Source organism: Oncorhynchus gorbuscha, linkage group LG03 (genome assembly GCF_021184085.1).
Source record: "Oncorhynchus gorbuscha isolate QuinsamMale2020 ecotype Even-year linkage group LG03, OgorEven_v1.0, whole genome shotgun sequence".
Taxonomy (NCBI): Eukaryota; Metazoa; Chordata; class Actinopteri; order Salmoniformes; family Salmonidae; genus Oncorhynchus; species Oncorhynchus gorbuscha.
In genome coordinates this window covers 51,361,462-51,383,441 of record NC_060175.1, presented here as the reverse complement: position 1 = coordinate 51,383,441, position 21,980 = coordinate 51,361,462, and the positions used below count along the sequence as shown (strand labels likewise).

The following is a 21,980-nucleotide window of genomic DNA, read 5'->3' as shown; positions in this document are numbered from 1 at the left end:
TGCATTAAGGTACTTTTTTGGAGATGTTATCATATATCAATTTGATCAGGGGCTTGTGGTGTACAATTGAATAGCATCAAACCTGTGCCACCCCAAAAGTGGACACATTTTTTCCACTGGCCCATGGACTAGAAGAGCGGTGTATCTATAGGAGGGCCATGGACAGTAGAGATGCTGTATCATGAACCAAATAGTCTCATTCCCTCAGACCTAAGCAAAACTGCTGAAGCCCTTAATGACAAACTCTGTCAGCTAAATAATTCTGTGGCTGTGACAAAATCATGCGAGGCTGATTAAAGTAACCATGTCATTGTAACAAAAATGCATAAGAGGTCTTTAAGTCCTTTATGATGTCAAACATTATCTCCTGGGAGCACCTGGCTACTCTTCAAAAGAGTGAGGCGAGTGGGCTCAGATCAGGAGTTATTTAATGCCTGGTTACTTTAGAATCACATGCCTTCCAGGGAACTTAGTGTTAAGTGAAGTAGTTCATATAAACAATATCAATATGTACACAGATTCATACAGATTTTAGCTACTGTATGACAATAGATCAAGCAATTACATCATTAGCCTAAACCATTCTGTATTTGCTGTCATTGCTTGGTTATGAAACTAAATCCATATTTCCAGTGCTAACAATACAGAGGAGGCTAGTCTAAAACCGAGTCTCCCAAACTCGGTCCCGCAGCCACCCTTGGTGCACGTTTTGTTTTTTTCCCCCTAGCCTCCAGGAGCGAGTTTGGGAAACTCTGATCTAGGGTACCATGTGATAATAGAGTGCGTCGCAATACTGTCCATTCTGTCTCGATGTACCCCAAAATGCATACATGTAGGACCTTTGACCCCCTAAGGTGGGCCCATAGAGATATCATTACCAAAGTTTCAGAAGATTGCTCCTTGATTTAATTAGGCAAGTCAGTTAAGAACAACTATCTTAGACGCTGGGCCAATTGTGTGCCGCACTATGGGACTCCCCATCACGGACAGATTTGATGCAGCCTAGAATCGAACCAGGGACTGTAGCGATGCCTCTTGCAGTGAGATGCAGTGCCTTAGACCACTCAGGAGCCCTGATAATCAGAAAACATGTCATACCCTCAATCCTGTTGGGCCAAATAACCTCATAGGGGTCATAACATATAATGCAGTGATTTCAGCTACCACATTTAGTTCTCTCAGAGGTTATCATACCAAAACATACTGGCCCATGGACTATTACTGTCCCACCTACAGATACATACAGTACGGCCATTCTACAGATACATAGCGGCTCTTTAGAAAGAACGTGACATATTTGACAAATAACGTATTTATTGAAAAGTGAAATGGTTGAATAAGGAATCTAACACATGTACTGAACTCTCCAACTCTCTGTTTATGACAAATTTCTAATTTCCACCTGTCAAATATTGGCCTCTTTCGAGCACTGATCCTGGTTACATTGATTCTTCTGCTCCACTACGGTACTAGCACTTAAAATGGTATTAACATAGACAAAAGGAAGGTAAACAATGGGTTACTTCAAATGGCTGGACATGATAGCCTCACAGTTCCTAATCAATAATTTATAGGAGAGACGAGAGGATACTCCTGATAGGCATGGCAGTGTGGAGCCCAGGGTTAATGGCATACATACCTTAATGGACTGAAATACAAGAGGATGTTTGACAGTGGAGAACAGATAAGGAGACTATATTGTTCTTGCAGATTGCTCAAATGGTGATGGACTGAAGCTCAATTGAAGGAGAGAAAATTGCCTTTAAATGACAAAAGTGGAGAGCTACACTATATATACAAAGGTATGTGGACACCCCTTCAAATTAGTGGATTCGGCTATTTCAGCCACACCCGTTGCTGACAGGTTTATAAAATCGAGCATACAGACATGTAATCTCCATAGACAAACATTGGCAGTGAAAAAAAAAGGCCTTACTGAAGAGCTCAGTGCCTTTCAACGTGGCACCGTCCTAGGATGCCACCATTCCAACAAGTAAGTTTGTCAAATTTCTACCCTGCTAGAGCTGCACCAGTCAAATGTAAGTGCTGTTATTGTGAAGTGAAAACTTCTAGGAGCAACACCGGCTCAGCCGCGAAGTGGTAGGCCACACAAGCTCACAGAACGAGACAACAGAGTGCTGAAGGGTGTAAAAATTGTCTGTCCTCTGTTGCAACACTCACTACCAAGTTCCACACTGCCCCAGGAAGCAATGTCAGCACAAGAACTGTTTGTCGGGAGCTTCATGAAATGGATTTCCATGGCTGAGCAGCCCCACACAAGCCTAAGATCACCATACACAATGCCAAGCGTCAGCTGGAGTGGTGTAAAGCTCGCCGCCATTGGAGTCTGGAGCAGTGGAAACGCGTTCTCTGGAGTGATGACTCACTCTGCCCCAATGCATAGTGCCAACTGTACAGTTTGGTGGTGGAGCAATAATGGTCTGGGGCTGTTTTTCATGGCTCGGGCTAGGCCCCTTAGTTCCAGTGAAGGGAAATCTTAATTCTACAACATACAATGACGATTCTGTGCTTCCAACTTTGTGGCAACAGCTAGGCGAAAGCCCTTTACTTTTTCAGCATGACAATGACCCCATGCACAAAGTGAGGTCTATACAGAAATGGCTTGTTGAGATCGGTGTGGAAGAACTTGATTGGCCTTCACGGAGACCTGATCTCAACCTCATCGAACACATTTGGGATGAATTGGAACGCCAACTGCGTGCCAGGCCTAATCGCCCAACGTCAATGCCCGACCTCACTAACGCTCTCACGGCATAATGGAAGCAAGTCCCCGCAGCAATGTTCCAACATCTGCTGGAAAACCATCCCAGAAGAGTGGAGGCTATTATAGCAGCAAAGGGGGGACCAACTCCATTTTAATGCCCATTATTTTGAAATTAGATGTTTGACGAGCAGGTGTCCACATAATTTTGGTCAAGTCGTGTATGTGTAGCTGCTGCACCAACTGCCAAAACATTAGGAACACCTGCTCTTTCCATCACATAGACTGACCAGGTGAATCAAAGCTATGATCCCTTATTAATGTCACTTGTTAAATCCACTTCAATAATGTAGATGAAGAGGAAGAGACAGGTTAAATAAAGATTTTAAAGCCTTGAGACAATTGAGACATGGATTGTGTATGTGTGCCATTCAGATGATGTATGGACAAGACTAAATATGTAAGTGCCTTTGAACGGGGTCGGTGCCAGGCACACCCAGTTTGAGTGCCGAGTTTTTTACACTCAACTGTTTCCCATATGTGTCAAGAATGGCCCACCACTCAAAGGACATCCAGCCAAATTGACACAAGATTTGGTGTCAACATGGACCAGCATCCCTGTGGAATGCTTTCAACACCTTGTATTTCTGTTCTGAGGGTAAAAGGGGGTGCAACTCGATATCAGGAAAGTGTGCCTAAATGTGTTGTACACATTTTTAAGCAATAAGGCCTGAGGGGGTGTGGTATATGGCCAATATACCATAGCTAAGGGCTGTTCTTATGCACGACGCAACGCGGCTGCCCGGATACTGGATACAGCCCTTAGCCGTGATATATTGGCCATATACCATAAACCCCCGAGGTGCCTTATTGCTATTATCAACTGGTTTCCAACATAATTATAGCAGTTAAAATAAATTGTTTGTCATACCCGTGGTATACGGTCTGATATACAATTGCTGTCAGCCAATCACCATTCAGGGCTCGAATCATCCAGTTCAAAATAATACATTCGACAAAGGTTTGATTAGCTCAAAAGTCAGGATCATCCCTCTTCAATGTGTGTGCAATCTTTAACATTTTTATTCTTGACCCAAACAACATGAGCTGTTGTAAAATAGCACAGAAATGTAGCTGCAATTAGACTTTTGTCTACTTTTGCTGATTAGCTGAAGATGGCTATGCTGCTGCTCTGGCAGGATGGTTGACAGGACGGGTGACAAAGAACATGGTAGAAGTCAATAAAATAGGACGGCACTATGATCCACTTGGCTCATACCCTCCCTGCTCTACTTTTGATCTCATCAGAGACATTGACATTGTTTGATTCTGTCCAATAAAATAAAAAAATCCCTGAGACTGTGGAATGTCATGTTTTGTGAGAGAATACTGTCACTGGAATAGATCTCTATTGTAATTCATTCTCCTGGGAGAACACAAAAAAAGGTTGATTTTGCTCAAGTTGAATGACTTTGGATAGATATTTGAATGATGTGTTTGTGTGAGAGAGAGAAGTGCACCTTCAGAGTAAATTATGTGTATACTCTAAACAAACGTGAAATACAAATCATAGCTATATCATGTTCCTGTCTGAAACATCTTGATCCAAATAGAATGACACACCGTGTGTTTATTTAAATGTCATACCTCTTTCGTATGTGTCCCGCTAGAAACTGAAATCAAAATATCTGTCTCTCTACAGACTGAAATTTCCAAAGCCTTTACCCAATTATTTTTCTCCATCACACAATCAAAGATTTTCTTCACAGGCAGCTTTAACACGTTCCAAACTTTTCATATGCAATAATGAGCACATGTACTTGCCAGTAGGGCACATTATTTTAATATTCCTATCTTCTCACGTTGCTTGATATTATTATTTTCTAATGGGTGACTTTGATGTTCCTACAGATGGTAGTCTTGTGAGTTAACTCTTTTCAATTGAGCAATATTCAGATTTACTGCAAATATGCACAGTTAAATTATACCCGTAGAATAAGGGGAAACTATTTGCCAAAGCACATGAATTGAAATGGTTTACAACTATTTTTCTAGCTAGCTTGGTCTCACACCCACAAGTCATAGTATGGGAAGGATGACCTCCATAGTTATCAGTCAAGCTCACCTGTGGCCTTCCAGAGAGGGCTCACTCCATGTGAACCTGAGGAGAGAACTTTACAGGCTGCCTGTCAGCTGTCCTGTAGTGCTCGCAGAGGGCTCATCTTCTTTTTTAATTCTCAGCCAATCTTCTGTCCATCACATCACTTTATCCCTACTTTAGAGCTCAGCTCAGGTCCACATAATGTCACCTTCTGACATATCTCACAGCCAACACCTCGGCAATAACGTAAAATATAGTGCCAGCGCAACTTTACTCAAATAAAAAGGGGTGTTCAGACAATCAGATTCCTTGTATAATGGGACAAAATTCTGAAGTGAAAATTCAAGTAAAATTATGCCACCTCATATAGTGCATTCAGAAAGTATTCGGACGACTTCACTTTTTCCACATTTTGTTACTTTACAACCTTATTCTAAAATGGATCAAATAAAATATTTTCCTCATATTTTCCAACACACAATACCCCATAATGACAATGCGAAAACAGGTTAAGACATTTTTGTAAATGGATTAAAATGAAAAACAGAAATACCTGATTTACATACGTATTGAGACCTTTTGCTATGAGACTCGAAATTCAGCTCAGGTGCATCCTGTTTCCAATGATCATCCTTGAGATTTTTCTACAACTTGAATCGAGTCCACCTGTGGTAAATTCAATTGATTGGACATGATTTGGAAAGGCACACACCTGTCTATATAAAGGTCCCATAGTGCATGTCAGAGCAAAAATCAAGCCATGAGGTCGAAGGAATTGTCCATAGAGGATTGTGTCAAGGCACCGATCTGGGGAAGGGTACCAAAACATGTCTGCAGCATTGAATCCACAAGAACACAGTGGCCTCCATCATTCTTAGATGGAAAATGTTCAGAACCACCAAGACTCATCCGAGAGCTGGCCGCCTGGCAAAACTGAGCAATCGGGGGAACCCAATGGTCACTCTAACAGAGCTCCTGAGTTTCTCTGTGGAGGTGGGAGTAGGCCTGTTGACCGTATTACTGCCACACAGGCGGTCATGAGTCATGAAGGCAGTCAAATTCCACATGACCGTTTAGTCACAGTAGGCTTTTCCAAGTTCTGATGCTGCTGGTCATTAGTAGCCTACAAAACTTGCTAACTGCCTGGTACTCAGCACTCTATTGTCCCTCAAATCACTCTGACATCAACACAAAATTATTAGAAAATCTAATCAGACACTTCATGAGAGCCCATGAGCTAATCTTGCGCAACATTTCTATAGGCTGTGCAACTGCAGAAGTGTGATTGCTGCTAATAAAAAGAGGAGGATCCCATCAGCTTTCTATAGGCAAGGCCTACTATATTTCTATCTCAACTTTCCTAATATTAAGCACATTGCTTATATTTACACCACGAGTATAGCCTACTTGGTTGGCATGTAAATAAACCACGTGAAAAAGCGTCCTCCATTCGCTCTTTAAGTGCATATGTGACATATTTTTCCACTGCCCCTGTTTTGATACAGGTGCATGATAATGATCCATTCAAAATCAAAACAAATGTCACACATATTAGATTTAGTATATGTAAAGTCAATATTAAATCAAGAATGGTCTGATGGGTGACAATATTAGCCTATCACCTATGAATTATATATAGTAAGAAACAATGCCTTTTTTTTGCATCTTGTTCAAATCATAGTCACACACCTCATGTAGCCTGGCCCGTAGGCCTATATGTTTTAATTAGGGTTGTATCAACTAAAAAGTGGCCAAATAACTTCTTAAAATGTAGCAGATTAATCCGCTTTACAAGTGGTGTAGAGCCTAACTGTCATACATAAGCAGCGAGTGAGTTTCAAGTTTGGGGAAGAACATTTTCACCATAAAAGTGCACCTTCATAATAAAAACATTACATATATAATTGCATTTGCGGTCACTTTTAATAAATGGTGTTTTCCGCTAATGGAACATTCACGCTTATAGCCTACTACCATGTGCACATTGCTGCGCTTATAATGTGAAGAAATAGCCTGATAGTTTATCAACATTTTAAGCTAAATGTTCTGACCTGTTGCATCAGCCACAATGTTGTATTAATTTGGGATCTATCGCATCCCACAACTGTCCCAGACTGTTTGGAATATTTATTTCATGCATAGAATAGGTAAACATTTGTTCTATGGGGGGGTAGTAGATTTACATAGGCTAGTGGTTTTGCTGTTCGTTAGGCCTACTCATCTTGTTGGCAGATAACAAAAGTAAATGTGGACAGTTCATCCAATATCTTCAATATGCACCTCGGAATTGGATAAGGACACGCGCAGTTGCGTCCCTGATGTGTCTGTCTTCACTTGTAGCCTGTGAGAAAGACCCAATCATGGAGAGTGAGTGAGAGACACTTTGGAGTGCATTAGGGTCACAAAAGGGATGCCGCTGTGAAATTTGAGGCATTATCAAGTGCTTGTCAAATTCTGAATGAGAAACTATTGGAGTGTGTACAGCCTGCACATGCCTTTTCAAGCAACTTTTTTCAAATTATCATTAGAGTGTCATCATGCTGCCTTACAATGTATTACAAATCAAAACATATAGCCCAACTTCTGTAGAACAACTAAAGTTACATTAATAATTCTAAATGAAGCATATAGGAGTACCTATTTCTTTGTTAACTGTGCACTCCCTCAAAACGTTTGATGAAAATATTTATATTTTATTTAGCTTTGTTCAATTGTATTCTTCACAATATAAAATAATGCCACAGAATTATAAGCAAATCATCTCTGCTTAATTAACTAGCGTAGCCCACAGCCATTTGGCATAGCCACATCAGGATCAACTCAGCGTATCAGAGTATGCTATTCTGTTCTTCTGAAATAGATGTCATTTTCTTCATATCATGCTCCTTTAGACCTGCCTAAAATAAATAATGGATTTATTGTGAAGGTGTAGGCTATTTTACATTGATTTATTTCATTTTTTTAAATGGCTTGTGTGGAAATCAGGGGATGCTAAATGTGTTTATGTTAATTAACGGTCAAATACCGTGAGACCGACAGTTATTTGCTTGACAATCACCCGCTGATTAAATTTCATGACCGCCACAGCCCTAGATGGGAGAACCTTCTAGAAGCACAACCATATCTGCAGCACTTCACCAAAAAGGCCTTTATGGTAGAGTGACCATATGGAAGCCACTTCTCAGTAAAAGGCACATGACAGCCAGGTTGGAGTCCCAGACAGGAGAAACAAGATTCTCTGGTCTGACGAAACCTAGTTTGAACTCCTTGGCCTGAATGCCAAGCGTCACATCTGGAGGAAACCAGACACCGCTCATCACCTGGCCAATACCATTCCTACGGTGAAGCAGCATCATGCTGTGGGGATGTTTTTCATTAGCAGGGAGACTAGTCAGGATAGGGGGAAAGATGAAAGGAGCAAAGTACAAAGAGATTCTTGATGAAAACCTGTTCTAGAGTGCTCAGGACCATCCAACAGGACAATGACCCGAAGCACACAGGCAAGACAACACAGGAGAGGCTTCAAGACAAGTCTCTGAATGTCCTTGAGTGACCCAGCCAGAGCCGATCAAACATCTCTGGAGAGACATGAAAATAGCTGTGCAGTGACACACCATCCAACCTGACAGTATTGAGAGGATCTGCAGAAAATAATGGGAGAAACTCCCCAAACACAGGTGTGTCAGGCTTGTTGCATCATACCCAAGACTCAAGGCTGTAATCGCTGGCAAAGTATCTTCAACAAAGTACTGAATAAAGGGTCTGAATACTTACACTACCGTTCAAAAGTTTGGGGTCAATTAGAAATGTCCTTGTTTTCCATGAAAACATACATAAAATGAGTTGCAAAAATGAATAGGAAATATAGTAAATATAGTAAATATAGTAAATATAAATATAGTAAATATAAATAATGATTTTTAATTGAAATAATTGTGTCCCTCAAACTTTGCTTTCGTCAAAGAATTCTCCATTTGCAGCAATTACAGCCTTGCAGACCTTTGTGATTCTAGTTGTCAATTTGTTGAGGTAATCTGAAGAGATTTCACCCCATGCTTCCTGAAGCACCTCCCACAAGTTGGATTGGGTTGATGGGCACTTCTCAATAGGGTTGTGATCCAGTGACTGTGCTGGCAACTCCATTATAGACAGAATACCAGCTGACTGCTTCTTCCCTAAATAGTTATTGCATAGTTTGGAGCTGTGCTTTGGGTCATTGTCCTGTTGTAGGAGGAAATTGGCTCCAATTAAGCGCCGTTCACAGGGTATGGCAGGGCATTGCAAAATCTTCAAGATCCCCTTTACCCTGTACAAATCTCCCACTTTACCACCACCAAAGCACCCCCAGTCCATCCACCATGCTTGACAGATGGCGTCAAGCCCTCCTCCATCATCTTTTCATTTTTTCTGCATCTCACGAATGTTCTTCTACGCGATCAAATCAAAGTTTATTTGTCATGTGCACCGAATACAACAGTTATTGCAGTGAAATGCTTACTTACAGACTCTAACCAATAGTGCAAAAAAAGGTATCTGTGTGTGTGTGTGTGTGTGTGTGTGTGTGTGTGTGTGTGTGTGTGTGTGTGTGTGTGTGTGTGTGTGTGTGTGTGTGTGTGTGTGTGTGTGTGTGTGTGTGTGTGTGTGTGTGTGTGTGTGTGTGTGTGTGTGTGTGTGTGTGTGTGTGTGTGTGTGTGTGTGTGTGTGTGTGTGTGTGTAGGTAAGTAAAGAAATAAAACAACAGTAAAAAGACATTTGAAAATAAGAGTAGCAAGGCAATATACAGACAGCAGTTAGTCAGGCTTATTGAGGTAGTATGTACATGTTGGTATGGTTAAAGTGACTATGCATATATGATGAACAGAGTAGCAGTAGAGTAAAAAGAGGGGTTGGCGGGTGGTGGGACACAATGCAGATAGCCCGGTTAGCCAATGTGCGGGAGCACTGGTTGGTTGGTTGGGCCAATTGAGGTAGTATGTACATGTATAGCTGAAGTGACTATGCATATAAGATAAACAGAGAGTAGCAGCAGCATAAAAGAGGGGCACACAATGCAAATAGTCCGGGTAACCATTTGGCTACCTGTTCAGGAGTCTTATGGCTTGGGAGTAAAAACAGTTGAGAAGCCTTTTTGTCCTAGACTTCGCACTCCGGTACCACTTGCCATGCGGTAGTAGAGAGAAGAGTCTATGACTGGGGTGGCTGGGGTCTTTGACAATTTTTAGGGCCTTCCTCTGACACCGCCTGGTGTAGAGGTCCTGGATGGCAGGCAGCTCTGCCCCAGTGATGTACTGGGCCATACACACTACCCTCTGAAGTGCCTTGCGGTCGGAGGCCGAGCAATTGCTGTACCAGGCAGTGATGCAACCGGAATAACCTTTTGAGGATCTCAGGACCCATTTTTAGTTTCCTGAGAGGGAATAGGCTTTGTCGTGCCCTCTTCACGACTGTCTTGGTATGTTTGGACCATTCTAGTTTGTTGGTGATGTGGACACCAAGGAACTTGAAGCTCTCAACCTGCTCCACTACAGCCCCGTCGATAAAAATGGGGGCGTGCTTTGTGTTCCTTTTCCTGTAGTCAACAATCATCTCCTTAGTCTTGACAACAAAACTGGCGACGAGGAAGAAATGTTCTCACGTTTGTGCTCATCGTCTTCAGCAGAAAGTCTGAGTTGAAAAAAAAAATCACTGTAGAAAGATGCAAACAAAACGTGGAGCTAGCCAGGCGAGTGATGCTAGCTAGCCTTTGATGTTATGGCAACGAGTGCCTCGAGGGATAGGAAGAGTTTCGCTGCGGGAGAAAGTGAATTCAGCGTGAGTTAAAAGAAAGAAAAAAAGGGTCTGGGAGTAAGGGACCGTTTGAAAAGTGTGAGAAAGAAAAATAAATCGAAAATGTCTGCAATGATTGGAAATATAGGAACATTTGATGAATCTGTGGAACAATGGAGTTCTTACACAGAACGTTTTGAGTACTTTGTGTTGGCAAATGGAATTAAAGCAGAAGTCGTTGTGCCAACATTTTTGACTGTTATGGGAGGAAAAACATTCAATCGACCGCGTGGCCTAGTAACGCCTGAAAAACCTGGTGAGAAATCATATGATGAAATTGTGGCTACTTTAAAAGGACATTATTCTCCCAAACCACTGATAATCACAGATAGATTCCGGCTTCATAAGAGAAATCAAGGTTAGGGGGAATCAATCTCACAGTTTGTGGCTGTATTGAAACAGTTATCTGAACACTGTGAATTTGGGAGATCAATGAGTGACACTATACGTGATAGGTTAGTGTGTGGCATGCGCAGCGAGGCAATTCAGAAACATCTTTTGACTGAGAGTAACTTAACATTGCAGAGAGCAATAGAAGTGAGTACGTCAATGGAAATGGAAAATAAAGATGCACAACAGCTAAGTGCATCGACCAAAGTGTATAAGGTGTCTATGTGGTTAAAAAAAGGCAGGGGGTGACAAACCATGCTATCGCTGTGAGAAACCAGGTCACCAAGCAGAGGAGTGTTGGTGCAAAGACATAGACTGCAGAAGTTGTGGAAAAAGAGGGTCACATCGAACGTACATGTAAAAAAAACACAATCAAACAAAAGTACTGAACAAAGGAAAAGCGACTTCAGGAAATACAAAAAGAAAGTGCATAAAATGGAGCACACAGAGGATGAACAAAGTGATACCCTGTCTGAAGGGGAGGAATCTTTGCATGTTATGTCAATTTCACACAATGGATATGGGTAGTGGGTGACACCACTACTGGATGGAAACCCAGTACGGATGCAAGTGGACACTAGAGCAGCCATATCGTTGCTGTCTGGGGCAGTATACAAGGAGAAACTACATCCCCTCACACTACAGCCCACAAAGATGACGCTGAAAACATACACCGGTGAGATTGTTCCAGTGAGAGGAAGCGTGATTGTTACAGTGGAGCTCAACAAACAGAAGGTAAAGCTACCACTCTACATTGGGAAAGGCAACCATCCAGCATTGCTAGGACGCACATGGCTGGAAAAGATCAAACTAAACTGGCAGGAAATTCACATGGTTGCAAAAGAGGACACAAACCTACAAGGGATATTGAGGAAACACTCGGATGTGTTCAAAGGGGAACTTGGCAGTATGAAGGACATAACAGTTAAACTGACCGTGAAACGAGACAGCAAACTAAATGCTTCAAAGATAGACCTGTCCCATACGCCATAAAGCCAAAAGTTGAAATGGAGCTTAACAGACTAGTCGAGAGTGGAGTATTGGATCCAGTGAATGTTAGTGAATGGGCTACACCCGCTGTTCCAGTCATGAAAAAAGATGGATCACTCAGACTCTGTGGTGATTTCAAAGTCACCATTAACCTAGTCTTGACTGCTGAAAAATATCCACTACCCCTCATTGACAACCTCTTTTCAGGTTTAGCTGGAGCACAACCATTCAGTAAGATAGACTTATGTCAGGCCTATCTACAGATGCATGTGGACCAAGAGTCACAAGAACTGTTGACCATAGTGACTCACAAAGGACTGTACAGGTACCGGAGGCTTCCTTTTGGAATCACCTCAGCTCCGGCCTTGTTTCAGAGAGCTATGGACCAGATACTGCGCGGGCTCACTTGGGTCCAATGTTACCTCGATGATCAACTCATCACCGGCAAAGACGAGCAGGAGCACCTGAGAAACCTGAATGCTACACTACAGAGATTGGAGGAGTACGGTCTGAGGGTCCGGAAGGACAAATGCAAGTTTTTCTGGCCCTCTGTTGAGTACCTGGGCCACGTCATCGGCAGTTCGGGGCTCCACAAGGTGCCATCGAAGGTGAAGGACGTTGCGGAAGCTCCGTATCACCCTGCAACGAACGGCCTCGCTGAAAGGTTTGTCCAAACAATGAAGCAAGCTTTAAAATCATCAGGCGTCTAAACACCTTCCTGTTAACCTACAGAAACACTCCACACGCTACAACCAACGTGGCACCCGCGTCAGCCATGATGAAAAGACAGCTTTGCACGCGACTCGACCTCCTGTGACCTCCAAAGACGAGACAGGTTATACAGACACAACAGAGAGCACAGGTGGAGAGACGGAGCAAAGCAAAAGACAGAAGCTTCATAGCTGGAGAGAGAGTTCTTGCTCGGAACTACTGTTAAGGTCCAAAGTGGATACCAGCCACAGTGGTTGCACAAACAGGGCTTATGTCCTACACAGTTCACACACTGGAAAACATCATCTGGAGGAGACACGTGGATCAACTGTTACCAGGAACCAACCTCAGAGATGACTCCTGTCAAGGAAACAAACCAAGATCAGCTACTGGAGACCTAACATGACTATGAGCTATCACCTGAACATCCACTGCAGCAACCTACTAATGTGGAAAGTGCTAGCCAGGATGCCTACTCATGGTACTATTGCACCCCAGTCTGGGCATACACCATCACCACTCAGACTCAGAGATAATGTGACTGTAGACTCACCAGTACATCGTCATTACCCTGCAAGAGAAAGACAGGTTGACTATTTAGTTCAGACTAACCTCCGACATCGGGACAGAATACACCCCAGGGTTAAGTCTGTGGACTGAGATGCATAGTTTAGAAAAGGTTATTCTGAAAAGTTCATTTATTTACATTGAGAAATTATATTAAAAAGAAAACAATAGGTAAAACAGTGAATATTTACTTTTTCCTTATGAGTCATCACAGGCAAAGGGGGAGGAATATGTTGTGTATTGATATTCTAGTTTTGTCCCTTTAGGGCACCTGTAACCCCCCTTGTGGATCTGTTCTTCACTGTTGAAGTTGAGACTGGTGTTTTGCAGGTACTATTTCATGAAGCTGCCTGTTGGGGACTGTTTCTGTTTCTGTTTCTCAAACTAGACACTCTAATGTGCTTGTCCTCTTGCTCAGTTGTGCACTGGGGCCTACCACTCCTCTTTCTATTCAGGTTAGAGCCAGTTTGTGCTGTTCTGTGAAGGGAGTAGTAAACAGCGTTGCACGAGATCTTCAAGTTCCTTGGCAATTTCTCGCATGGAATAGCCTTCATATCTCAGAACAATAATAGACTGACGAGTTTCAGAAGAAAGTTATTTGTTTCTAGCCATTTTGAGCCTGTAATCGAACCCACAAATGCTGATGCTCCAGTTACTCAATTTGGTCTAAAGAAGGACAGTTGTATTGCTTCTTTAATCAGCACAACAGTTTTCAGCTGTGCTAACATAATTGCAAAAGGGTTTTCAAATAATCAATTACCCTTTTAAAATGATAAACTTGGATTAGCTAACACAACATGCTATTGGAACACATGGGTGATGGTTCCTGATAATGGGCTTCTGTACGCCTATGTAGATATTCCATAAAAAATTTCCAGCTACAATAGTCATTTACAACATTAACAATGTCTACACTGTATTTCTGATCAATTTGATGTTGTTTTATTGGACAAAAAATGTGCTTTACTTTCAAAAACAAGGACATTTCTATGTGACCTCAAGCTTTTGAACCGTAGTGTATGTAAATGTTATATTTAAGTTTTTAGTTTTAATATTTTGCTTTGTCATTATGGGGTATTGTGTGTAAATGTATTTACATTTTAGAATAAGGCTGTAACCTAAGAAAAAGTGGAAAAGGTGAAGGGGTCTGAATACTTTCAGAATGCACTGTATGTGATCAAAAGCAAGCTAATTCGACATTTGCGGGAAAATTCTATTTCAGGAACACGTGATTTGGAACTCACAAATCCACGACGGGCATGTTTTTGGGGACTTTTGGAGTGAGTGTAATTGATGTAGATCCTCAGTGGGAACCTGGATAACAGCAGCATGAAGCAGTTGCATAGTTAGCAGATATAATTCCCCCGGCATGTTTTCTTTGAACTGGAACACCCATTGTGTATACTGTGTTGAATATTTAACCTCTGAGTCTTGCCTATGGTGTTATGGGCAAGAACAGATTACTGTAATATGGGACTTGCAATGTAAAGTACAGGCAAGATAAAACATGTGTTAGCCAGTGAAAATCATCCCATAGTATACATCTTTTGTTGTTGCTCTGGCTAGATATTACATTATTCATCTTCATTTTTAAATTCCACCCATAAGCTTTGTCAATAGTTGTATTGGTCACCAGACTTGATCCTCAGGCAGCATAAATACATACTCTGCTTAACACTTACTGTAATTTAATCATAAAGCATTACTAACATGTGTACAGAGCATATTTGTATTTGTGTTAATTATGGATCCCAATTAGCTTACTCTTCCTGGGGTCCAGCAAAATTAAGGCTGTAGCTCAGTTGGTAGCTCAGTTGGTAGAGCATGGCGCTTGTAATGCCAGGGTAGTGGGTTCGATCCCCGGGACCACCCATACGTAGAATGTATGCACACATGACTGTAAGTCTCTTTGGATAAAAGCGTATTTATTATTATTATTATTTTTTTTTTAAACATTACACAGAGTTACACATGGAATAAACAAACATACAATCAAAAATACAGTAGAAAAACCTATATACAGTATGTGCAAATGAGGTAGGATAAGAAAGAGCAGGCAATAAATAGACCATGGTGGCGAAGTAATTACAGTATAGCAATTAAACACTGGAATGGTAGGATGAATGTGCAAGTAGAGGTACTTGTCACGCCTTGGTCATTGTATCTTGTGTTTTGTTATATGTTTGGCTAGGCCAGGGTGTGACATGGGTTTATATGTTGTATTTCGTATTGGGGTTTGTATTAATTGGGAGTGTGTATTATTAGGGGTGAGTCTAGTTAGGCTTGGCTGCCTGAGGCGATTCCTAATTGGAGTCAGCTGATTCTCGTTGTCTCGGATTGGGAACCGTATTTAGGTAGCCTGAGTGCGCGTTGTATTTCGTGGGTGATTGTACCTGTCTCTGTGTTAGTCACCAGATAGGCTGTAATTTAGTTTCACTCGTTTGTTGTTTTCTTCTTCAGTTATTTCATGTACCGCATTATCTTCATTAAAAGTCATGAGCAACCTACACGCTGCATTTCGGTCTGACTCTCTTCAAACAACAGACGAACTTCGTTACAGTACTGGGGTGCAAAGGAGCAAAATAAATAAATAAATAATTACCGTATGGGGATGAGGTAGATTGGATGGGCTAATTACAGCTGAGCTATGTACAGGTGCAGTGATCTGTGAGCTGCTCTGACAGCTGGTTTTTGCAGTTCGTTCCAGTCATCGGCAGCAGAGAACGGGAAGGAGAGGCGGCCAAAGGAGGAATTGGCTTTGGGGGTGACCAGTGAGATATTACTTCTGGAGTACGTGCCAAGGGTGGGTGCTGCTATGGTGACCAGTGTGCTGAGATAAGGCGGGGATTTACCTAGCAGAGACTTGCAGATGACCTGGAGCCAGTGGGTTTGGAGACGAGTATGAAGCGATGGCCAGCCAACGAGAGTGTACAGGTAGCAGTGGTGGGTAGTATATGGGGCTTTGGTGACAAAGATGTGCAATGTGCAAAGTGAAATGGAACGTGGCTGTTCTCATTTTCCAAATGCCCAATTTCCCATTTGATCTTTTCTATTTTAATTTTTGCCCTTTTCTGGTCTCAGGCACTAGGCAAAGTTACAAAACACTAGGTAAATTACTCATCACATGTCACTGAACAACCTCTGTTCCACTATTAGCTCCTTGACCACACAGCATGCATACTTTGAAAGAACAACAATCACAACGCAATACACAGCCTCCTCAGGTAATTACTTCTTCCTAGTTAGTTGTTTGCATGATGTGTAACTTTGCCTGATACCTGGAGAGTTTAATTGGCTATAAGCTTTGGCTTAACAGGATAATGTGCTCTTCTGATCTGCAGAAGACCTTTGTTCGAACCCTATCAGTTATAATTGTGGCATGGCTCAGATGGGTCTTTGTGAGATGGAGGAGTTCAAAGGATGGTGAACTGTAACTAAGGTTGTTCAGCCCAAGCGAAACAATTATTTTAATATATTACAAATATACTGAAGTGTACTTAAATATACTGTACTACTACTACACATTTACAAGATGTAGTTTTCTAGAATATCTTAAGTATACTATACAGTACACATACTGTATGCTATCATTACACTTAAACACACTTAATTGCAATTTAGTATATTAATTTAAAATATACTTGGAGTTGTTTTTAAGTTGCAGCATTAAATTGATTTTATATTACTCTGTTTGTGAGTGATCCAGTACACTATAAGTTGTTGATGTTGGATAAAAAATGTCACAACAAGCTTGATGGAAAGAACAACATTTTCAGGCAAACTTTCCAAATATCGACAAAACAAAATATGCTTGACGAAGTGGGATCTTTTTATTCCTGTAAAATTAATTATGAGAGAAATGGTGGTGGAAACGCATTTACAGTTGAAGTCGTAAGTTTACACACACCTTAGCCAAATACATTTAAACTCCGTTTTTCACAGTTACTGACATTTATTCCTAGTAAATATTCCCTGTTTTAGATCAGGTAGAATCACCAATTTATTTTAAGAATGTGAAATGTCAGAATAATAGTAGAGAATGATTTATTTCAGCTTTTATTTCTTTCATCACATTCTCAGTGGGTCAGAAGTTTACATACACTCAATTAGTATTTGGTAGCATTGCCTTTAAATGGTTTAACTTGGATCAAACGTTTCAGGTAGCCAACCACAAACTTCCCACGATAAGTTGAGTGAATTTTGGCCCATTCCTCCAGACAGGGCTGATGTAACTGAGTCAGGTTTGTAGGCCTCCTTGCTCGCATGTGCTTTTTCAGTTCTGCCCACTAATTGTCTATAGGATTGAGGTCAGGGCTTTGTGATGGCCACTCCAATACCTTGACTTTCTGTCCTTAGTCCATTTTGCCACAACTTTGGAAGTATGCTTGGGGTCAATGTCCATGTGGAAGACCCATTAGCGACCAAGCTTAACTGATATCTTGAGATGTTGCTTCAATATATCCACATAATTGTCCTGCCTCATGATGCCATCTATTTTGTGAAGTGCACCAGTCCCTCCTGCAGCAAAGCATCCCCACAACATGATGCTGCCACCCCCGTGCTTCACGGTTGGGACAGTGTTCTTCAGCATCCCCCTTTTTCCTCCAAACATAACGATGGTCATTATGGCCAAACAGTTCTATTTTTGTTTCATCAGACCAGAGGATATTTCTCCAAAAAGTTACATCTTTGTCCCCATGTGCAGTTGCAAACCGTAGTGTCTTTTTTTATTGTGGTTTTGGTGGAGTGGCTTCTTCCTGGCTGAGCGGCCTTTCAAAGTATGTCGATATAGAACTCGTTTTACTGTGGGTTAGATGCTTTTCTACCTGTTTCCTCCAGCATCTTCACAAGGTCCTTTGCTGTTGTTCTGGGATTGATTTGCACTTTTCGCTAGGAGACAGAACACGTCTCCTTCCTGAGCGGTATGACGGCTGTGTGGTCCCATGGTGTTTATACTTGCGTACTATTGTTTGTACAGATGAACGTAGTACCTTCAGGTGTTTGGAAATTGCTCCCAAGGATGAACCAGATTTATGTAGGTCAAGTTTCTGAGGTCTTGGCTAATTTATTTTGATTTTCCCATGACGTCAAGCAAAGAGTCAATATGTTGGAAGGTAGGCCTTGAAATACATTCACAGGTACACCTCCAATTGACTCAAATGATGTCAATTAGCCATCAGAAGCTTCTAAAGCCATGACATAATTTTCTGGAATTTTCCAAGCTGTTTGAAGGCACAGTCAACTTATGTATGTAAACTTCTGAACCACTGGAATTGTGGTAAAGCAAAATAATACATCTGTCAATAATTGTTGGGAAAATGACTTGTGTCATGCAAAAGTAGATATCCTAACCGACTTACCAAAACTATGGTTTGTTAACAAGAAATTTATGGAGTGGTTGAAAAATTAGTTTTAATGACTCCAGCCTAAATGTATGTAAACCTCCGACCTCAACTGTATGTACAAATATTGATATAATAACCATCATATCGTAGTAAACTTGGAGTCACGCGATGATATTTATTGTGGTCCTCCCACTACGACTAGGAAAACCATGCAGTTTATTAGGCTACAGATGAAACAAGTTAAGACGAACTTCACAGAGTGGTGAAAGTGTACGGTGATGAGCTTGATTCTCGTTTCTAATAAGTATCAAGGGTCTTATTCTCGTGACATGATGATCGATGATTCAAATAAAAATAATCTCACACTTTTTTCCATAACAATCTTATCATGTAGGTAGCCTACCCACACTATATCTACACCCTGTGGGCCAGAGCACACGTGCCATGACCAGTGTGCACATTCGCTATATAATGCAAACAACACAAGAACAGCCCAAATAAGCAAAGATAAATGACAGTCCATCATTACTTTAAGACATAAAGGTCAGTCAATCTGGAAAATTTCAAGAACTTCTAAAGTTTCTTCAAGTTTAGTCACAAAAACCATCAAGCGCTATGATGAAACTGGTTCTCATGAGGACCGCCACAGGAAAGGAAGACCCAGAGTTACCTTAACTGTACATCAGATTGCAGCCCAAATACATTATTAACAGAGTTCAAGTAACAGACACATCTCAACATCAACTGTTCAGAGGAGACAGCATGAATCGGGCCTTTATGGTCAAATTGCTGCAAAGATACCACTACTAAAGGACACCAATAATAAGAAGAGACTTGATTGGGGCAAGAAACACAAACAATGAACACTAGACCAGTGGAAATCTGTCCTTTGGTCTGATGAGTTCAAATTTGAGATTTTTTTCTCCAACCGGTGTCTTTGTGAGACGCAGCGTAGGTGAACGGATGATCTCCACATATGTGTTTCCCACAGTGAAGCATGGAGGAGGAGGCACGACCCACGTGGAGTTCCAGGTCTCCGGTAGCCTCTGGAACTGCCGATCTGCGGCCAACAAGGCAGAGTTCATCTCAGCCTATGCCTCCCTCCAGTCCCTCGACTTCTTGGCACTGACAGAAACATGGATCACCACAGATAACACTGCTACTCCTACTGCTCTCTCTTCGTCCGCCCACGTGTTCTCGCACACCCCGAGAGCTTCTGGTCAGCGGGGTGGTGGCATCGGGATCCTTATCTCTCCCAAGTGGTCATTCTCTCTTTCTCCCCTTACCCATCTGTCTATCGCCTCCTTTGAATTTCATGCTGTCACAGTTACCAGCCCTTTCAAGCTTAACATCCTTATCATTTATCGCCCTCCAGGTCCCCTCGGAGAGTTCATCAATGAGCTTGATGCATTGATAAGCTCCTTTCCTGAGGACGGCTCACCTCTCACAGTTCTGGGCGACTTTAACCTCCCCACATCTACCTTTGACTCATTCCTCTCTGCCTCCTTCTTTCCACTCCTCTCCTCTTTTGACCTCACCCTCTCACCTTCCCCCCCTACTCACAAGGCAGGCAATACGCTCGACCTCATCTTTACTAGATGCTGTTCTTCCACTAACCTCATTGCAACTCCCCTCCAAGTCTCCGACCACTACCTTGTATCCTTTTCCCTCTCGCTCTCATCCAACACTTCCCACACTGCCCCTACTCGGATGGTATCGCGCCGTCCCAACCTTCGCTCTCTCTCCCCCGCTACTCTCTCCTCTTCCATCCTATCATCTCTTCCCTCTGCTCAAACCTTCTCCAACCTATCTCCTGATTCTGCCTCCTCAACGCTCCTCTCCTCCCTTTCTGCATCCTTTGACTCTCTATGTCCCCTATCTTCCAGGCCGGCTCGGTCCTCCCCTCCCGCTCCGTGGCTTGACGACTCATTGCGAGCTCACAGAACAGGGCTCCGGGCAGCCGAGCGGAAATGGAGGAAAACTCGCCTCCCTGCGGACCTGGCATCCTTTCGCTCCCTCCTCTCTACATTTTCCTCCTCTGTCTCTGCTGCTAAAACCACTTTCTACCACTCTAAATTTCAAGCATCTGCCTCTAACCCTAGGAAGCTCTTTGCCACCTTCTCCTCTCTCCTGAATCCTCCTCCCCCCTACCCCCTCCTCCCTCTCTGCAGATGACTTCGTCAACCATTTTGAAAAGAAGGTCGACGACATCCGATCCTCGTTTGCTAAGTCAAACGACACTGCTGGTTCTGCTCACACTGCCCTACCCTGTGCTCTGACCTCTTTCTCCCCTCTCTCTCCAGATGAAATCTCGCGTCTTGTGACGGCCGGCCGCCCAACAACCTGCCCGCTCGACCCTATCCCCTCCTCTCTTCTCCAGACCATTTCCGGAGACCTTCTCCGACCTTCTCATTTACATTTAAGTCATTTAGCAGACGCTCTTATCCAGAGCGACTTACAAATTGGTGCATTCACCTTATGACATCCAGTGGAACAGCCACTTTACAATAGTGCATCTACATATTTTAAGGGGGGTGAGAAGGATTACTTTATCCTATCCTAGGTATTCCTTAAAGAGGTGGGGTTTCAGGTGTCTCCGGAAGGTGGTGATTGACTCCGCTGTCCTGGCGTCGTGAGGGAGTTTGTTCCACCATTGGGGAGCCAGAGCAGCGAACAGTTTTGACTGGGCTGAGCGGGAACTGTACTTCCTCAGTGGTAGGGAGGCGAGCAGGCCAGAGGTGGATGAACGCAGTGCCCTTATTTGGGTGTAGGGCCTGATCAGAGCCTGGAGGTACTGAGGTGCCGTTCCCCTCACAGCTCCGTAGGCAAGCACCATGGTCTTGTAGCGGATGCGAGCTTCAACTGGAAGCCAGTGGAGAGAGCGGAGGAGCGGGGTGACGTGAGAGAACTTGGGAAGGTTGAACACCAGACGGGCTGCGGCGTTCTGGATGAGTTGTAGGGGTTTAATGGCACAGGCAGGGAGCCCAGCCAACAGCGAGTTGCAGTAATCCAGACGGGAGATGACAAGTGCCTGGATTAGGACCTGTGCCGCTTCCTGTGTGAGGCAGGGTCGTACTCTGCGGATGTTGTAGAGCATGAACCTACAGGAACGGGCCACCGCCTTGATGTTAGTTGAGAACGACAGGGTGTTGTCCAGGATCACGCCAAGGTTCTTAGCGCTCTGGGAGGAGGACACAATGGAGTTGTCAACCGTGATGGCGAGATCATGGAACGGGCAGTCCTTCCCCGGGAGGAAGAGCAGCTCCGTCTTGCCGGTTCAGCTTGAGGTGGTGATCCGTCATCCACACTGATATGCCTGCCAGACATG

At 42.8% G+C, this 21,980-nt stretch overlaps 1 protein-coding gene across 1 annotated transcript; it reads left to right on the top strand.

Annotated features, from left to right (window-relative positions):
* The first annotated feature begins 12,046 nt into the window (after positions 1-12,046).
* Positions 12,047-12,846, top strand: LOC124017108 (uncharacterized protein K02A2.6-like). The gene is made up of 2 exons (XM_046332505.1): positions 12,047-12,693; positions 12,762-12,846. The coding sequence occupies exons 1-2, from the start codon at positions 12,047-12,049 to the stop codon at positions 12,844-12,846; spliced, it is 732 nt and encodes a 243-aa protein (XP_046188461.1).
* Positions 12,847-21,980: the final 9,134 nt, after the last annotated feature.